This window comes from Rhinolophus ferrumequinum, chromosome 26, assembly GCF_004115265.2.
Source record: "Rhinolophus ferrumequinum isolate MPI-CBG mRhiFer1 chromosome 26, mRhiFer1_v1.p, whole genome shotgun sequence".
NCBI classification, from domain to species: Eukaryota; Metazoa; Chordata; class Mammalia; order Chiroptera; family Rhinolophidae; genus Rhinolophus; species Rhinolophus ferrumequinum.
This window is the reverse complement of record NC_046309.1, coordinates 27,859,098-27,874,596: the sequence shown is the minus strand read 5'-3', so window position 1 is coordinate 27,874,596 and position 15,499 is coordinate 27,859,098. Positions and strand designations below refer to the sequence as shown.

Genomic DNA, 15,499 nt, shown 5'->3' with positions numbered 1-15,499 from the left:
GACCTCTTTCACAGTGGGTTCCCGTATTATCATGTCCTCATTATTGTGAACTTCACTGGGCAGGAACGGCTGTCAGGCACGCTGGGGTTTAAATGGCAGAAGGCTTTGAGCCAGAGACAGGGTATACGCAGTGGAAGGCTGGTCGCCATGCAAGGTTTCCACCCACCCAGGTGGCTATAATGCCACCTGGCTTATATGAAAACCCTCATGCCGTACCCAGGGGTACCTGGAATGGAGCTGGGACACTGACGACAGCAGTCACGAAGCAGGGTGATTCTCAAAGCCAGGCAGGTAACAGTATTGTGACCTTGGGAAGGGTTTGGAGAAATGGAAAGGAGCAGCAAGAACACATTTGGGTTGAGTTTTGGGGCACAGCTGTGTCTCAGGCCTTCTGCTCTTATGCTGCACGCTCACCTTGGGTACTCAGACCTCCGAGCCAGTGAAGTGCCCTCTGTGTGCTTGTGTCCGGACACTGGTTCAGCAGCCTGCTGGGTGGTTCCAGTTAGCTGTCTTTAGATACCTCAGACAATGCATCAGCTGCATGATTAACTCAGCAGCTTTCCCCCAAATCTGCCTCTCCTGAATGTTTCCATCTCTGCAGGTGCTATTGCCACCGCCCACTTAGATGCAGAAACCTGGGAGTTGGTTATCCTCTAGCTCCCTCATCCTTTGCCTCTGTCTGTTTGGCTCCATTCCCTCTGCCAGCATCATTCCTTGCCTCCTAATTGGATTCCCTAGCTCCAATCTCATGCCTCCAAGTCATTTACACATTATACCAGAGTGACTTTTATAAATAGAAACTTGGATAATATATCCTCCTTGTTTAAAGAAGATGAAAAGACCCTGTTCTGCAATTCTCTTCCTCTTCACCCACCCATTCCCCACCCCGTTCCCCCTCCTCCAATTTGATTAGCCTCGTATGTTGAACTGCTTTCAATTCTTCAAAGATGCTACGCTGCTCTCAAAACTCTGGGCCTCCACCCGCATTGCTACTCTGCCTGGGACAGTCTTTTCTCCTCTTTTCACTTTCACCTTCGGGTCTCCGTGGAGACATAACTTCTTCTGGAGAGGTTTCCCTGATTCCTAGATGAGACTGCATCTCTGCTAGGTATTACACAGCATCCCAGAACTCCCCTCCTGGCCGGCTCAGTGACTGTGCTAAGTGGTTGCGCGCTCTTTTCTTCTAGACTGTGAGCTCCACGCGGGCCATGGGCACTTTATCACCTCCACTACTGCACCCCCGTGCCCAGGACAGGGCTCTCACCTCCATATATACTTGTCGACTAAAAGAATGAGATGGTGAGGGCCCTAAAGTGCTCATAGGAGTGAAGCTAAGTGACGAGTCAGACGGACTAAACAAGTCCAGCAAGGGGCAGCTTGAAACACTTGGGAGCTCACACTTACCTCCTGGTGTGTCAGATACCGGGCTGGTGGACCCCTGGGCCCCCCAGAGGGGACACCTGAGTTTACCTAAAGAGACGCCACACAGACCTGAGGACAAATCATAGAGGAGTAATCCTGGCGCATAACTGAGAGGGCTGATGTCAGAACTCATTGAGACAATCTGTCGGCAGGGCATGGCCCAGTGACCTGGTATTGGATGGGTCCTTGTGGTAAAGCCATGCTGTGCTCAACATTACCCAGCAGAATGCTTCTGCCTCATAATAAGAATCGTCAACATTTTGGGGCACCTTTCCTAAAATCAGACATTCTTCCAAATGACATAAGAGAATTATTGAGTCTTTGTGGGACCATATGAAGAGTTGCTCTTGTCATTCTTACCTAACGAGGCCACCGGGGAATAGAGAGGGTGACTAACTCACCCAAACTCACACAGCTGAGCAAGATATAGCACTGGACCATCTTGGCAATTCTACCCCACGGCCTCTCATTTTTTCCTCATATTTTTATTTGAATTTTATTTCTTCCCCATTAAAGGGTAAGATGTTTACATTTAATTCAAGGAGTATTTATTGAATTCCCTACCCTGTGTGCCACATTAACTGCTGTGTGAATTTAAATTTGCAAGTGTTTATTACTGATTATAACTTTCTTGAAGAGTGCTGTAACTTATTTATATTCGTGGACTGCAACTTTGGGGGAAGCAGAGTTTGCCACTCCAAAATATTTATCTCTGACTGTGCCTTTCTTGAGATGTGGATTATTTTAAGCTGGCTATTTTTAAGAAAGAAAAGACTCAGAAAGAACATTTGATCCTCCCCCCTTTATTGCCTAAAAGGATTTAGATAGCAGAAGTGCTCCAGGCAAGGAACTATCACCACAGATAACTGTAGTTCAATATAAACTAGGTGTGACTGTTGGGAGGAACCTAGCAGGGCCCATTTAATCAACGTCCCCTCTGGGACCCATTGTGAAAGCTGGCCCGGCAAACATTTATTTAGGAAACACTTGCTTTTCCATCTTCTTGTGAATTGCCTTCCTGCCTTTGAAGTTCTAAACTACAATCCCCCCTTCTCTTCAGCTCCAAAAAGGCATCTAAGCCTCTAGTGTCCCCTGTGTCCTCTGTCCTTGTATTCTTATAGAACCCCCATAGGTCATATGTAATAAATCGGGCCGTTTTTCTCAATCTGTCTCATATTAGTTGGATTATTACTCCAGCCAGAAGAACTTAGAAAGGTAGGAGGAAAATTAATTTTTCCATCCCAACAGCAAAAAACAAACAAAACAACAACAACCAAAAATGAGGCAAAGAAATATATAAGAAAGGGATAAAACAGAATCTTCCAGAGCATCTGCTCTCTGTCCCACTGCTTTGGTTGCAGATTGTGCTGCAGTAGACACAATACTTTCTAAATGTTTGTTCTTTAGTGGCAGTGCTGTCAGCCCAGAACTGATCTGACTCCATCATGCAGAATCCAAACAGTCCAGGGCCCTAGATATGTTTTCTAGAGAGTTATGGCATTTTTATACACACCACTTCTGAAATTCCTAAATTAAAAAAAAATATGTTAGTCATAGGTCATTGAGCAAATGTCATTGTCTTTTGGGAATACAGTCTGAGTAACTGTCGGCAGAAACTTCAAAGGCAGTGTTTTTCAGGTTTAACTGAAAGTAAGTTTGGTTGCACTGACTCTTTAAAGCTAAGAAATGGATCTTCTCAGTCAATTGGAATCAACTGCAATTGGATTTTGAAGAAATGGAATCCCTGGGATTTTATTAATGATGTACCTGGAAAGAAGACATATCCAATGTACATTTTCTTCAATTTTGATAACATTACTGTGATTCCTTTTTTGTCCTAGAGATTCAAAGAATGAATTTATTCTAGCTTTCTACAAATGAATTCTGCATTTCACTCAATTAAATAAAGAGCAAAAGTTATCTGAGTATATTATTTAAGTACTTTTTTTATCTGCAAATTACTTTATACTTGTTATTGGCTCACCAGATTGAGCTACAATCAGAACACTCCTTTCCAAAGGGAGAGTTGATCTGCTACACATGCGTTTATCTGGCCACACAGCAGTGAAGGGTCCTGTCAGCCTGCCTGGGGCCTTTGGCCAGAGGCTCTTCAGGGCCCTCAGCCTTGCCTGCCTGGATGCCTGAGTTCATTCATGCAATGCAACTGGTTTTACCAGATCCAGAAACCTGTTTGACCAAAAATAAACAAATAACTAAAAAACCTTATGAATAAAAGGAATTTCAGACTCACAGTATTAAACACTCAGCTGGGGGTCAGAGTTACAAAACCACACTATTCCACCAAGAAAGTTTGAGATTTTTGTATTTTTTCGTTTAGCATTGTCCACCCTGAAGGTTTCTACTTCCCTCAAAGCATTTCCAGAATTTGGGTTCTTCTGGGGCTGGATTGGGAAGAGTAAGGAGTTGGGAGAGAGGGGATGGGGTGATTCTAGGTGGGGGACCGTGGGACAGTCAGGGACCAGCCCATTTAGTCCTTTCCCAGCAGCCGGGGGAGGAACCCCTCTACGCCCTGTAGCTTTGGCCTCCTGACCCAGACAGGGGAGCAAGAGAGCGTGCAGCCAGCCAGTCCCCGCCCCCAGCCTCGGGGCCCCGGGCCAAGAGTTCGAGGCCTCCCCGCTCCGGATATGATGAAAAGGAGCTACAGACGGAGAAGTGTTTCAGGAGAGTAGGGTGGAAGGGGAACGAGCGGCAGAGGGGGAAAGGTCCCGCCTGGCAGAGAAGCGGCCGGGCTGAGCCGGCTGGAAGAGGGGGCGGAGAGCTCGGAGCCAGGCAGGAGCAGCCACTGCCGCAGCTGCCGCCACTGAGGTGTCTGGCTGAGCCAGAGAGAGGCGGGGAGGGACACGCAGGGGCGGCCTCCACCATCAGGCCACCGGGGCGCGATGCAGCCTCTGCCGGAGCCGCACTAACTTTCCGGGGCGGAAGAGGAGGAGGCAGGGGCTTTGAGCGAGCTGGGGGGGATGCCGAGGTAGGTGGCGGCCTCCCGGGCCGGGAGGAGGAGGGGGGTTTGGTTCTCTCCCTCTAGTTTCTCCCAGATCCAATCCCCTGCCCCCTTCAGTGCTACCCAGCGACTCCCCGAGACTCTGCTGCTGTCAACTTGCTGGGTAAACAGTTTTCCTCCCTGGTTTCAAATCAAAACTTCCCAGGGGTGGGGTTTGGGGGAGGGGAGCTGGCGGGGAGGGAATGCCCCGCAGGGGGTGTGCTCTTCTCTAAACCCCCCTTTTCCCCCTCTAGAAGCAGTCAGTTCCCAGCACCCAATACCTAACAGCCCTCCGGCGGCAGCCCCGCGGGGCGGCCAGCTAGGCGGCAGGCGGTGGAGCGGCCCATGTCCGGCGCGGGAGAAGCGCTGGCCCCCGGGCCACAGCGCGGGGCCGAGGCGGGGGACGGGCGCCCGGGCGCCCCGGCCCAGGGTGAGTGCGCGCTTGCAAGTTGCAAGCTTCTTTGTCATCGCTGCATTTTGAGATGTGTTCCCACACATACCGATTGGGAGGTGTATGCGTGTGGGTCGGTGGTGTGGGGAGGACGGATTCCTACCTCGTAGTTCGTAACTTGTTGCACAGTTAGTGTTACTCAAGCAAGTTCGCCAGGATTCCTGGCCTAGATCACCCACCGGATAAGAGGGCGGATCCGCTGGGCCTCCACTCCCCCTTCCTTTGGCTGTGGAGAAACAGGATGACAGGCTTGCTTCTTGAAGCATGTGCTTTGGGGTTCCTAAGACTCAGATGTGTGGATTCTGAAGCACTTCTCCTGGAGGGTCTCAAGTTCAGGTCTTCATCAGACCCAGGAGCGCATCCCTCCTCCTCATGCTTCTTGTGTGCTCCTCTGCAGTTCGGATTAGAATCCAGGTTTCTGTGACCAATTGCTTTGGAATGGCTCATACAAACGTTTTCAATAAGTGTTCTGTTTTGAAGTAAATATTCCTTTAAAGAAACACTTTCCAAGAATGAATTAGCTCCTTTGTGTTCTTTCAAAGTGTAAACACATATAGACTAAAAAAGAAAATACTCCCGTTTCTACAAAACTTCCATAACAATCCTGTGTACAGGTCAGACTGTCGTTCCTCTCTGGAAGGTACCATCAGGTTTTCATTGGTGACTAAGATCGGGCCTCACTCCTCTGTCACAGACGGTGGTTCACATTTACAGAGTTATGATACTGATAGGAACTAACTAATATCCCAGAGCTCAAAAACCTACTTTATACTCTTGCTTTTAAGCATATCTGATAGCTTTTATCCCCCCCCTTAACAGTAATGTAGTGGGGTTCTTCATAATCTCTTTATTAAGTGCAGCAAAACGTGGAAAAGAAGTTCATGTGAAACTCACAATAGGTAAAAGCATGAAACATCCATGGCTAACTCAAAATGTTCTGGCACTCAGGGCTGTAAAATGGAAATTATATGTCTTTGTTTTTTGTTTCTAAACAGTGAGTCACTTTTTTCTAAACAGAAAATAGAGAAGATCTGAAAATCAGAGAATTAGAATGATAAACATGTTTTCCCAGAAGCAACCCATGTCCTGCACATTCTGTTGCTGACACTGTCATTTTCCTGTCCTAGGCATGTCCTCTGTGGTCATTATCGACTCCAGGATGGGCTGTTGATATTCACACTTCAGCTGTTAATCACTGTTGTCAAACAATGCCTGTCAAAAATCAGCTTCCAACACACTGTGAAAATGATTGATTTGGAAATAGTTGATTTGATGTCTACAGTGTCCAGCTTTAGTACTATGTTTTTTAAAACCAGCTAGAAGACCTCGCAGGGATGCTGAATGCACCTGTGCAGATGCCATGCTGCCGGCTACCACATGGCCTGACGTTAGGGAGCAGGCCTCCAAGATGGTCTGAAGGAGAATGGAGGCGTCATACAACACACGTTGTCAGTCGGGGGGGGACTCTTAGGTTAGATTTTACCTGAAAATTGGTTTAACCTCAGCAGCGAAGTTACATATTGCTTTTTTTTTATTAGTTTAACATTGATTCCCAACATCCTTTAAATTTAATTGTAAATGGAATATAAAGTTGATTTTTTAAAAAGAAAATCCTTAAGATCGTGTTATTGTATCTCAAACTAGCAGACTTCCTAAGATGTACTGAAAGAAAAACAATTGTTGGAGCTAGTGGCTAGGGAAAGAGCTTCGAGGTGTAGCGTCCTTTGGTTAGGTTGGTTTTATTGGTAAACACGTTGGTGAAGAAGCTCTGCTAACAGGGCACTCTACTCTTAAGCCCTTCTTCGGGTGCTTTCATCCTTCTCCCTCTTTCCTTGGATTCTTTATCGTCTTTTCTGAAGAATAGCTTATTAATGGTCTGGTAGGATGTGGCTACTTAGTTAATTGAAACTTAATATTAAAATTTATATATTAAAATCCGTGAGAAAAATGGAATGTTTTATGAAAGCTAACAAATATCTTTTCATGAAGAGGAAAGATAAGGTTAAGTCTTCCTTGCAATTAAAGTTAAATATCTATCTATCTATCTATCTATCTATCTATCTACACATATATACAGAGGGTGCCAAAGATATATATATACACACACACACATTTTAAGAAAGGAAAAATACTATTAAAATTGTAATAATATATACCAATAACAAAGATGAATACAAGTCACGTTTGACTTCTGCAATTACAAGAGATGCTCAAATTGGTTACCGTCACCGTCCAGACACTTCTGATTACAGAGAACTATTGCTTGAGCAGTGTTGACCAAAGTATCCACTTATACACATTTTTCTGGCACCCCCGGTATATACATATACACACATCCATAAAGACAGATGACATACCCTATGTTGTGATGAGCTCTCTACTGCTGACAATGTTAAAACCATACAATGTTAAAGTTGAAGGTAATTTTAGGGGGTCTCTAGTCTGAACCATCCATCAAGTCTAGAATCCTTTCCATATTCTTTTAAGGGATTAGTTGGAAACCTTCATGTAAAATGTGGTGCATTTTACAGGGATTCAGAGTTTGGTTTTCCTTATTGCTAGCATAGCTCTGTCTCTTTGAAACATCTGCCCTTTGGGTGTGACTCTGCAAACAAAATTCTATTGCTTTGAAAACATTATAAGTCTTTTCTGTGAATTTTGAAAGTTGTTACAGAGCAAGGACATAAGCTCATATGCTCCAGTCTGTGAGGGGAACCAGGATGGGTGTCAGAGGATGGAGAGCAGTGGGGATTGTGGGGATTGTGGGTCACTAGAGCACTCAGGGGCCAGGTCATTGCTGCCATTTGGGTCAATATCTTCTAATATTTCACAAGATACTGGAAATATGGATTTTTATATTATCTCTTCCTTTTTAAAAGTTGGCACCTAATTACATACAATTTTTGTTTAGGCCAAACAACCACATCTATAGGCCCCTAAGCAGCTGATTTATGATCTGTTATAAAATAATAGAAGCTAAACATGCAATTTAAAATGATTTCCCTATTTGTGACTGGCTTCTGAAAGATTGGTTTGATTTGCAGACTCATGCAAAGTACCTGTGTAAGTATCCTCATAGGGGAAGGACAATTTGAGCTAAACTTATTTTTGTTTTAGGAGAGAATGGATCTCGTAAACGTGGTTCATCTAATTGTCATTTTTTTCTTTTTTGGATTAAGCATTTTAAAATTCATTGTGTTTTCAACACTGAAAATGTAGGTATTTGCTTTTTTTGTGCAATAGTTACTACAGTCCATATAGTCAAAAGAGCCTTTTAATTAAGTGTTTCATTCATAAAATTGCAATTTGTAACAGAGGATCTTTAGAAATAATTTAGTTCAACTGGCTTACTTTTTGGAAAAGATGTCCAGAAAATTTAAGTGACTTGCCCAAGGTCTCATATACAGTCAGAAATCTGGGCGAAGCACAAATTGTAAAACATTATATGACATTGTGATAAATGTGGTTGAAGCGAAGAATCAATACAATTTTCCCTACAGACTATGAATTGGAGATAATGGGCTCTGGAATCTGTGAAGCACTTGAGTCTGTTCTCTTCCCCACCCCACCCCCACCCCAGTGCATTTGCCAAGACTGCTGGACTGAGAGCTGGAATATACTTTAATGTGATAATGTGTGATTTAATGCACTCGTCTCTCTTGGGAGAGTCCTCTGAGATTATTAGGCGGACTTTTCATAGCAGGATGCAAAATGCCAGTGAAGTTAATTAAAAATAATTTAAAATAGAAGGTAGGGAGAAAATCTTCAAGTTGAAATTACATGAGAAGAGCTTTGACTTAGAAGCTTAGCTGAGTTGTCAGGAGTTCATAGAGGCTAATCAGATTTCCTTTATGGGAAGCCTGTTTATTTCAGTGTATACAGTGTATGCTTATAATACCCATAGCCTTCTACTTCTATCACGTTATTTTATTTTTTTGATTAAGGATGGCATTACTCAAAGTGTGCCATATTTAGACAGGTTCTGTCTGGCTCTCCACTGCGGAAGACTGTGCCCTGTAGGAGGCATTTGGAAAGTCTAGAGACCTGTCTTGTGGTCATGACAGTGAGGTGGGGTCTGCTGGCACCTGGCAGGTGGAGGCCAGAGATGATGCGGATCATCTCACAATGCCCAGGCCGGGACAGGCCAGGACAGAGCAAACAGTGACCTGGCCTGCAGTATCAGTGGTACTGAGATACTGACCACCCTAACCTCTCAAGGCCACTGGCAATGGGCTCACAATCTCCCGGTGTAAGACTCCAGGATCCGCGTTTTTTACAGGCAACAGGTCTCTTCATCTCTGGTTAGAATCATTGTTGTGGAGGCGTTTATTTACAGAAAGATGTGATATTGATACATTAAAAAAAATTTTTTTTTCTAGTAGAAAAGCTTCAAAACACTTTTAAAAAGTCCACTTTCCAAGTTCCAAACCTGAAGTCATATCACTCCATGTACATATATTTTCTACTAGTGCTCTCCAGCATTTTTATTACATACTCCAATTAAAAAATGAGTCCTGAGTATTCATCCCCAAAAGTTCCTTTGCAAAACTATATATCCTGACTGAAAATATATTTTGAACATTAGAAAAAAATACATAAATAAAAATGAAAAAGGATGAGGTAAGAATTAGTATATGAATAGGTATGTTAATACTTTTTTCTCCCACCTCCCTAGCTACTCAGGCTTGCCACCCTACGTTTCTCTTTGGGGATGTCAGTGTTAGGGAATAAAAAGGAAAGAAGTCCCTAATTTGCACATGAGATGTATTCATTTGTAAATCTGATTTGTGGGACTGGATTATCCTTTCTCATAGAAACAGAGTGATAAATTATATTTAGTTTCCTAACAAACCTCAAAAAATTGTTGGAATTCAATTTTATTAAGTTTCATATGTTTATAATGATAAGTCATTGAAAACATAAATCAATAGAAACAAATATAAATAACCAAAAACAAACTAAATTGAATAGAAACTGTTTTGAAGCACTTTTGAACGTAGGATCTTATGACAAGACAGGCTTACCTAGAAAACTATAGAACCTTGTCCAGATTGGGAAGAGGATCTGGGGGCATTTCCAAGCACCTTAGAACTAGCCTTCCGTTTTCCTTTTATGTCTAAAGGAATTTATGTTCATTTTGTAAGTTTAGTTATAGAGTGCAAGACTTATCAGCTAGGCATATTCGTTTTCCCTTTGCTAAGAAAAGGAATCCAATGAGTAAGAAAAGGATGTAGCTGGGAAAAAAGCAAGAGGGGAAGGTGGGAGGAAGGAAGGAAGTGGTTAAAGAAGATGTCTTTAAATTTAACAAAGCATTTTTGAGAAGTTAAACTGTTTGAGCTGAGACCCATGGAGAAAAAAAAAGTTCAGGGGGGAAGCATGCTACGAAGTGAGCTGGCCGCTGGCATGTTATGGGAGTAGATGACGGAGTGAAATCTTGAGTTAGGCAGAAGCGCTGCTGCCCTTGAAACAGGCCCCAAACATATTATGGAATAAATGATTGGGAAAACGGAGGGCTTGATGGTTGTCCAGAACAAGTGTGAGTCAGGGCAGCCAATCACAATGAAAAGAAACAGTTTTGGGGTGGAGGATGGGAATAGGGAAAGCATTTATACGTGTGTGTTTGTAATTCAGGACACTTGTATATAGGTTTAATTTTAGTACTGATTTTAATTTCTACCATAGCCTTTTTGTTTCCTTTTACATTGCTTATTGCTGCCTTACTTAGATGCTCTGTAAATGTGTGTGTGTGTATATATATGTTTACATATATACATGCTATATGACAAGTATGGTGAGAAACAGATTGATGAGTGAAATGAGGGGGTTGCGAGATTGTGGGGGAAACACACACATTTACGTAAACCTATAACACGAGATAGAGGAGTAGGTGGTATAAGGGAGGCAGAGAGAAAATGGGGTGGGGAACATGGGAGAAAAACACCATCTGAAGCTGGGGTATTTGGAAAAACCTCAAGGAAACACTGGATTTCAATTGGACCAGGAAACATGGTCGCAGGCCTCAGCTCGGTGGAGATGGATGGTGGGAAGCAGGTTGACAGGGGATTACTTACTGCCGAATGCTGAGCAAGGCACTGAGAAGTTGGCTGGGCTGTAGGAAGGAGCAGGCAGTGAGGTAAAGCTGTGAAGGTAGGCTAAAGTCATTCTGAGCATGGCCCCATTCTCTTGCTAAGGAGTCTGCATAGCCTTTTGGCAGGCAGTGGTGAGCTCTTAAAAGTTCTTGAAAAGGGGAAGAGCAGGATCAAATTGGTGGTTTTAGGAAAATATATCTGGTGGTAATTCAAAGGATGATTTTGGATGATTTTGGAGGGACAAGAGTGAAAGTATTGATTATCCAGGAGGATATTACAAAAACCTGACAAAAGATTAGAGGACCTAGGGCAAAACCAGTATGAATGGAATTGAGAAAAGGGATTTAAGAACAATAGCAAAAGTAGGATAGAGCTCTACTTAACTGTGAGAGCCCCTTGAAGGCATTGATTTTTACTTACTCATCTTTAATTCTCCTAAAATCAATTACAGTGTCCAAATTGATTTGAATTGATATGGTTGGGCAATATATTTAATATGGGGGATAGTGGAAAGGTAGAAATTTAAGGTAATCCGTAGGTTTGCTTTTCATCCTGAATGGAAATATAGGAGGAGCTGTTGAGTCTTTTGATCATGTTGGCTCCATGGAGCTTAACCATAGCCATGGCCAGTGGAAAAGAGAATTGGTAACTACTGGAGTGGTGAGGGTTAATCTCACAGATGGAGAGTTCATGGATGATCATGATAGTGAGAGAGAGGACTGAGGACCAGACTGGGGAATGACTATGCTTTAGGGAGAAGAAGGAAAAGAATACAGGAAAAGCGTCCATTAGGATTGGGTCCAGACGCGTTAGATGTTTTGTGGTCATGGAAGATGAGAAGAGTTATGATTTGTTAAGGGAGAAACAAGGGAGAAAAAAGAAGCGCAGAGGTCTTCTTTTTGACATGTGGATTTTGAGTATGCTCAGCACACATTAATGGAAAGAAAGCCAGGGACAGAGAGATTGAAGGTGAAAACGCATGGGGTGGGGAAGTGGTGTGTGGGCATTTGTAATTGAAAGAGTGAAATTCTAGGAAGGAATGGGATGAAGAGACCAGTCTTAGGACAGTTGGGAATGTTCCCCTTTGTGATGGCGATGGGAGGAAAGGATGAGTGATAGCCTAGAGAAAATTTGATCTGAAAAAGTATATTGAAGGCCTTGATCTTCTCAGCGAACTAGATGGTAACATTTGCTGAAAGCAAGGGGTGCAGTTAAGATGAGTCAAGACATTTGAGATGCGTGGAAAAGATTTGGAAGAATGAGGGAATCAAGAGGGAGTCCATTTGGACCAAACAAAAGGACGTCTCAGTAACACAGACGGCTTAGCTAAGAATGAATGGCATAAGTGTTCAGTATACAGGGTCAGTGTGGTTAGTGCCTTTCTCCTCAAAGAGCATGTGGGGCTTGGGAATGAAAGAAGGCAGAATGGATTTTTGGAATTAGTACAGGGTTGGAGGTTGGCAGGGTGGAAGCAGTGGGGGACAAGGGAAGGGGATCTCGCGTGTGTGGGAAGAGAGTGTTGGTGCTAACTAATCTGGTGTTTCAGGCTGTCTGGGGAGCCAGGGAAGCCAGAAGTGCAGCTGGCAGGCTGTGGTCTCTGGCCAGCAAGAATCGTGCCTCGGTCTTTTTGGTCAGTTCGCATACAAGGACTTAATATATATGATTGAGTGACCTTTACAGGGTGACTGGGGAAGCTGGGGAATTTTTGGGTGTGTGAGGACCTTTCCTGTTTCTTTGAGCCTTATTTCCTGGATCTTGTTGAGATGATTTCATGGAAAGATCTAATAACAGTGTGCAATTATTTTACTAGCATATTTTTATAATAATAAAAGATTTTGGGAAAATATGGAAACATAAATTGACACAATCGAAAGTTATGCCATTTGCAAATGGAAAATTCATTAGAGCAGCAAAAAGAGAGAAACCAACCAAATTGTCTTTTTGGGTTACTGTAATTGTTCTACTGTAGAAAGGCAGTGGGCATAATTTTTGTTTTTATTTCTACAAGTCTTTATTAAATTTTTCAGTTTTTATTAAGGGAACGCCGCTGCTGCAGCCCCTCCTGCTAGCTTGACCAGTTGTGTGCTTATGCACAAGTGTTTTGGTTCTCTCTCTCTCTCTCTCTCTCTCTCTCTCTCTCTCTCTCTCTCTTTTTCCTTTTTGCTCTGTCTCTGTCTTTGCCTTTATTCCCCTCCTCCCCCTCTTGCCATTAACACTTTACTGAAGTTACTTAAACTTTTCCTATTTTTTTACAGTAGCATATATATCCTGGAGGAGGTAAGATTTTAATCTTAAGGTTTTGAAATTGAGTTGTATTTTCCAGATTCTAATTCTAATCACTTAGGGTTCACTAAGTAGGAACTATGAAAAGAGTTATTTTAACATTAATTTTGTTTGTGGTTTCTGCTTGCAGTCTACTTCTGTTTTCATATGCACACCCACATGATCTGAAGTAAGATGATTCATATACATGTGCTTTTGTGCCTTAGTTTTTAGTAGTTTCATGAATAAAGTCTGAAATATTTTTTCATGCTAGCACATTTAATTTATTATTAACATTGGTTTGAAGGGGAAACCCTGTCAACAAATATTGTTTGTGTGCTTATCATGTGCAAAGTCTTGGGAGGATTAAAAATATTTAATACGTAGTTTTGCTCACAAGGAACTTGTTGACTAGGTGAGAGGATGAGATATAAATATGTGCCAAATTAAGTTGTCTAAGTTTCAATTCAAGATTACCGCAAGAACCAAATGAGAGATTAGTTTGTGGCCAGTTGCCAGCTGACGGGTACAAAATGGAACATCCAAGTTGAGGGAGAATCTCAGGGTGGCAAAAAGAACTTGGTTTTTGTCTGGGTTGGACTGTTAGTGGCTCCAGCTGAGGAATACACAGTTTGTAGGTGTTTTGGGTTTGGATTATGTATAGTTGAGCACTAAAAATAAGGCAACTTGTGGTTGAGCTGGTGACAGGTTCTCTGAAGGAGGTGGCAGAGTACAAAGGAACCAGCCTCCTCTCATCACTTTTTCTGTTCCAAAATATAGTCTTTCTACTCTTTTTCATGGGGGATCAGCCCTTGATCTTTTGGATATCTATGAACATAGACCTAGTCTGTTTTTATTTCTTCCATCTCCCAAGCAACCTGCAGGATCTTTAGTTAGCTTTTCTGAAGGGTTTTATTATTTATTTCCCCCTGAGAGACCAGGTGAAATGATGGAGCATGAGAAAGGTGTAAGAGGTTACCACATTAATATGTGCACAATGTTTCAATAACTTTATTCGTTTTTTATCATATGCAAAATGAATTTAATACTTGAGCTAAGGAGCCACATATTCAATCTTGGTGTTAGGAAAGAATTTCTGGTTGTAGGAGAAAAAAGTTGGAGGCACTGGTAGTAAGTGTGGAAAAGGAAGTACAGATTGGAGAGAAGTTGGGAAATTGTAACTAATCGGATCTGGTACTTGATTATGTTGGGGCATGAGGAATAAGGGGAAAACAGAGTTGAAAAATGATTCTGTGAATACCATTGACTGAAGTACAGACCACAGTTGGAGAAACAGGTAGGGACAGAAGAGTAGTGGACATGAATTTCAGGAAATACTGAGTTTGAGTTGCTAAAGATGTACTCATGTAGGGTTGAAACTTCAGATCTATAGGTCAGGCAAGAATCAGGTCTAGGTTAATGGACCTGCAGGTTATTCTCCTTGAAGTGACTGAAACTGTGGGTGTTAATTAGATTGCAAAGATTGCAGAGCCAGCATGGGTTGGTAGTGCCAAAGGAGAATCCAAAGAAGGCGGTGTCTCAGAGAGGTGGCCCCGAAGGCAAGAGGCTGGGTTAGTGAGTTAAATGAGGGCTCCTGGTTTGGGCCGTTAGGGAAATTATTAGCAAGGACACATCCCCTAACTTCTAGTCCATATCCATCATCCTGAAGGCCGAGAAATCAATTTCAATAAACTTCTAATTCTGTTATTATCTTATTTGTGGCCTCCCCACTATTTGAAATGTTCTTCTCCATCCTCTGTCACTTATTTATTTCAAGATCAGATACAAATTGTATCTTTGAAATGCCTTTACAAATTGAACAACCCCCTTTGGTTCACTTCTGATTTCCATTGGCTTTCATTCTTGTTAACCAGAGCTTGGGAAAGAAAGCATTCTTGATAAAATCACTTGGTATAACTGAGAGGGAACAGAAAAGTTTTTAAAGTTGTTGCACTTTTAATAGTGATCATGCTAAAAGACTAAAGAAGGGTGTCTGTGTCATCATTTCTAAAAGGGGAAGATGGTAGAGTCCTCAATTCCTTTTGGTAATGGGTAACTAAGGGAACTTCTATAGATAAGGCATCTCTGGATTTCAGCATTCAGTAAGCAAACTCTTTCATGATAGCTTTCTAGACTAGAGTAAGAAGACTGGCATGCCTATAAGAGTGAAGAGAATGTGATCTTGAGATTATTATGCAAAGTGAAATAAGTCAGACAGAAAAAGTCCAGAACCCTGTGACTTCACTCATATAAAACTGAAAACAACAAAGGAACAAG

General features: G+C 42.5%; 1 protein-coding gene across 4 annotated transcripts in view; it reads left to right on the top strand.

Annotated features, from left to right (window-relative positions):
- Positions 1-4,049: 4,049 nt before the first annotated feature.
- Positions 4,050-15,499, top strand: part of MDFIC (MyoD family inhibitor domain containing) — an 86,839-nt gene continuing 75,389 nt past the window's right edge. The window contains exons 1-2 of one of the 4 annotated variants that reach the window (XM_033099256.1): positions 4,050-4,408; positions 4,675-4,850. In XM_033099256.1, the coding sequence (XP_032955147.1) occupies positions 4,766-4,850 (85 nt within the window). In that variant the 5' untranslated portion in view covers positions 4,050-4,408; positions 4,675-4,765. Of the gene's footprint in view, positions 4,409-4,441; positions 4,545-4,674; positions 4,851-15,499 lie in introns of those variants that run through there. The other 3 variants (XM_033099255.1, XM_033099253.1, XM_033099254.1) reach the window with 3 other exon arrangements.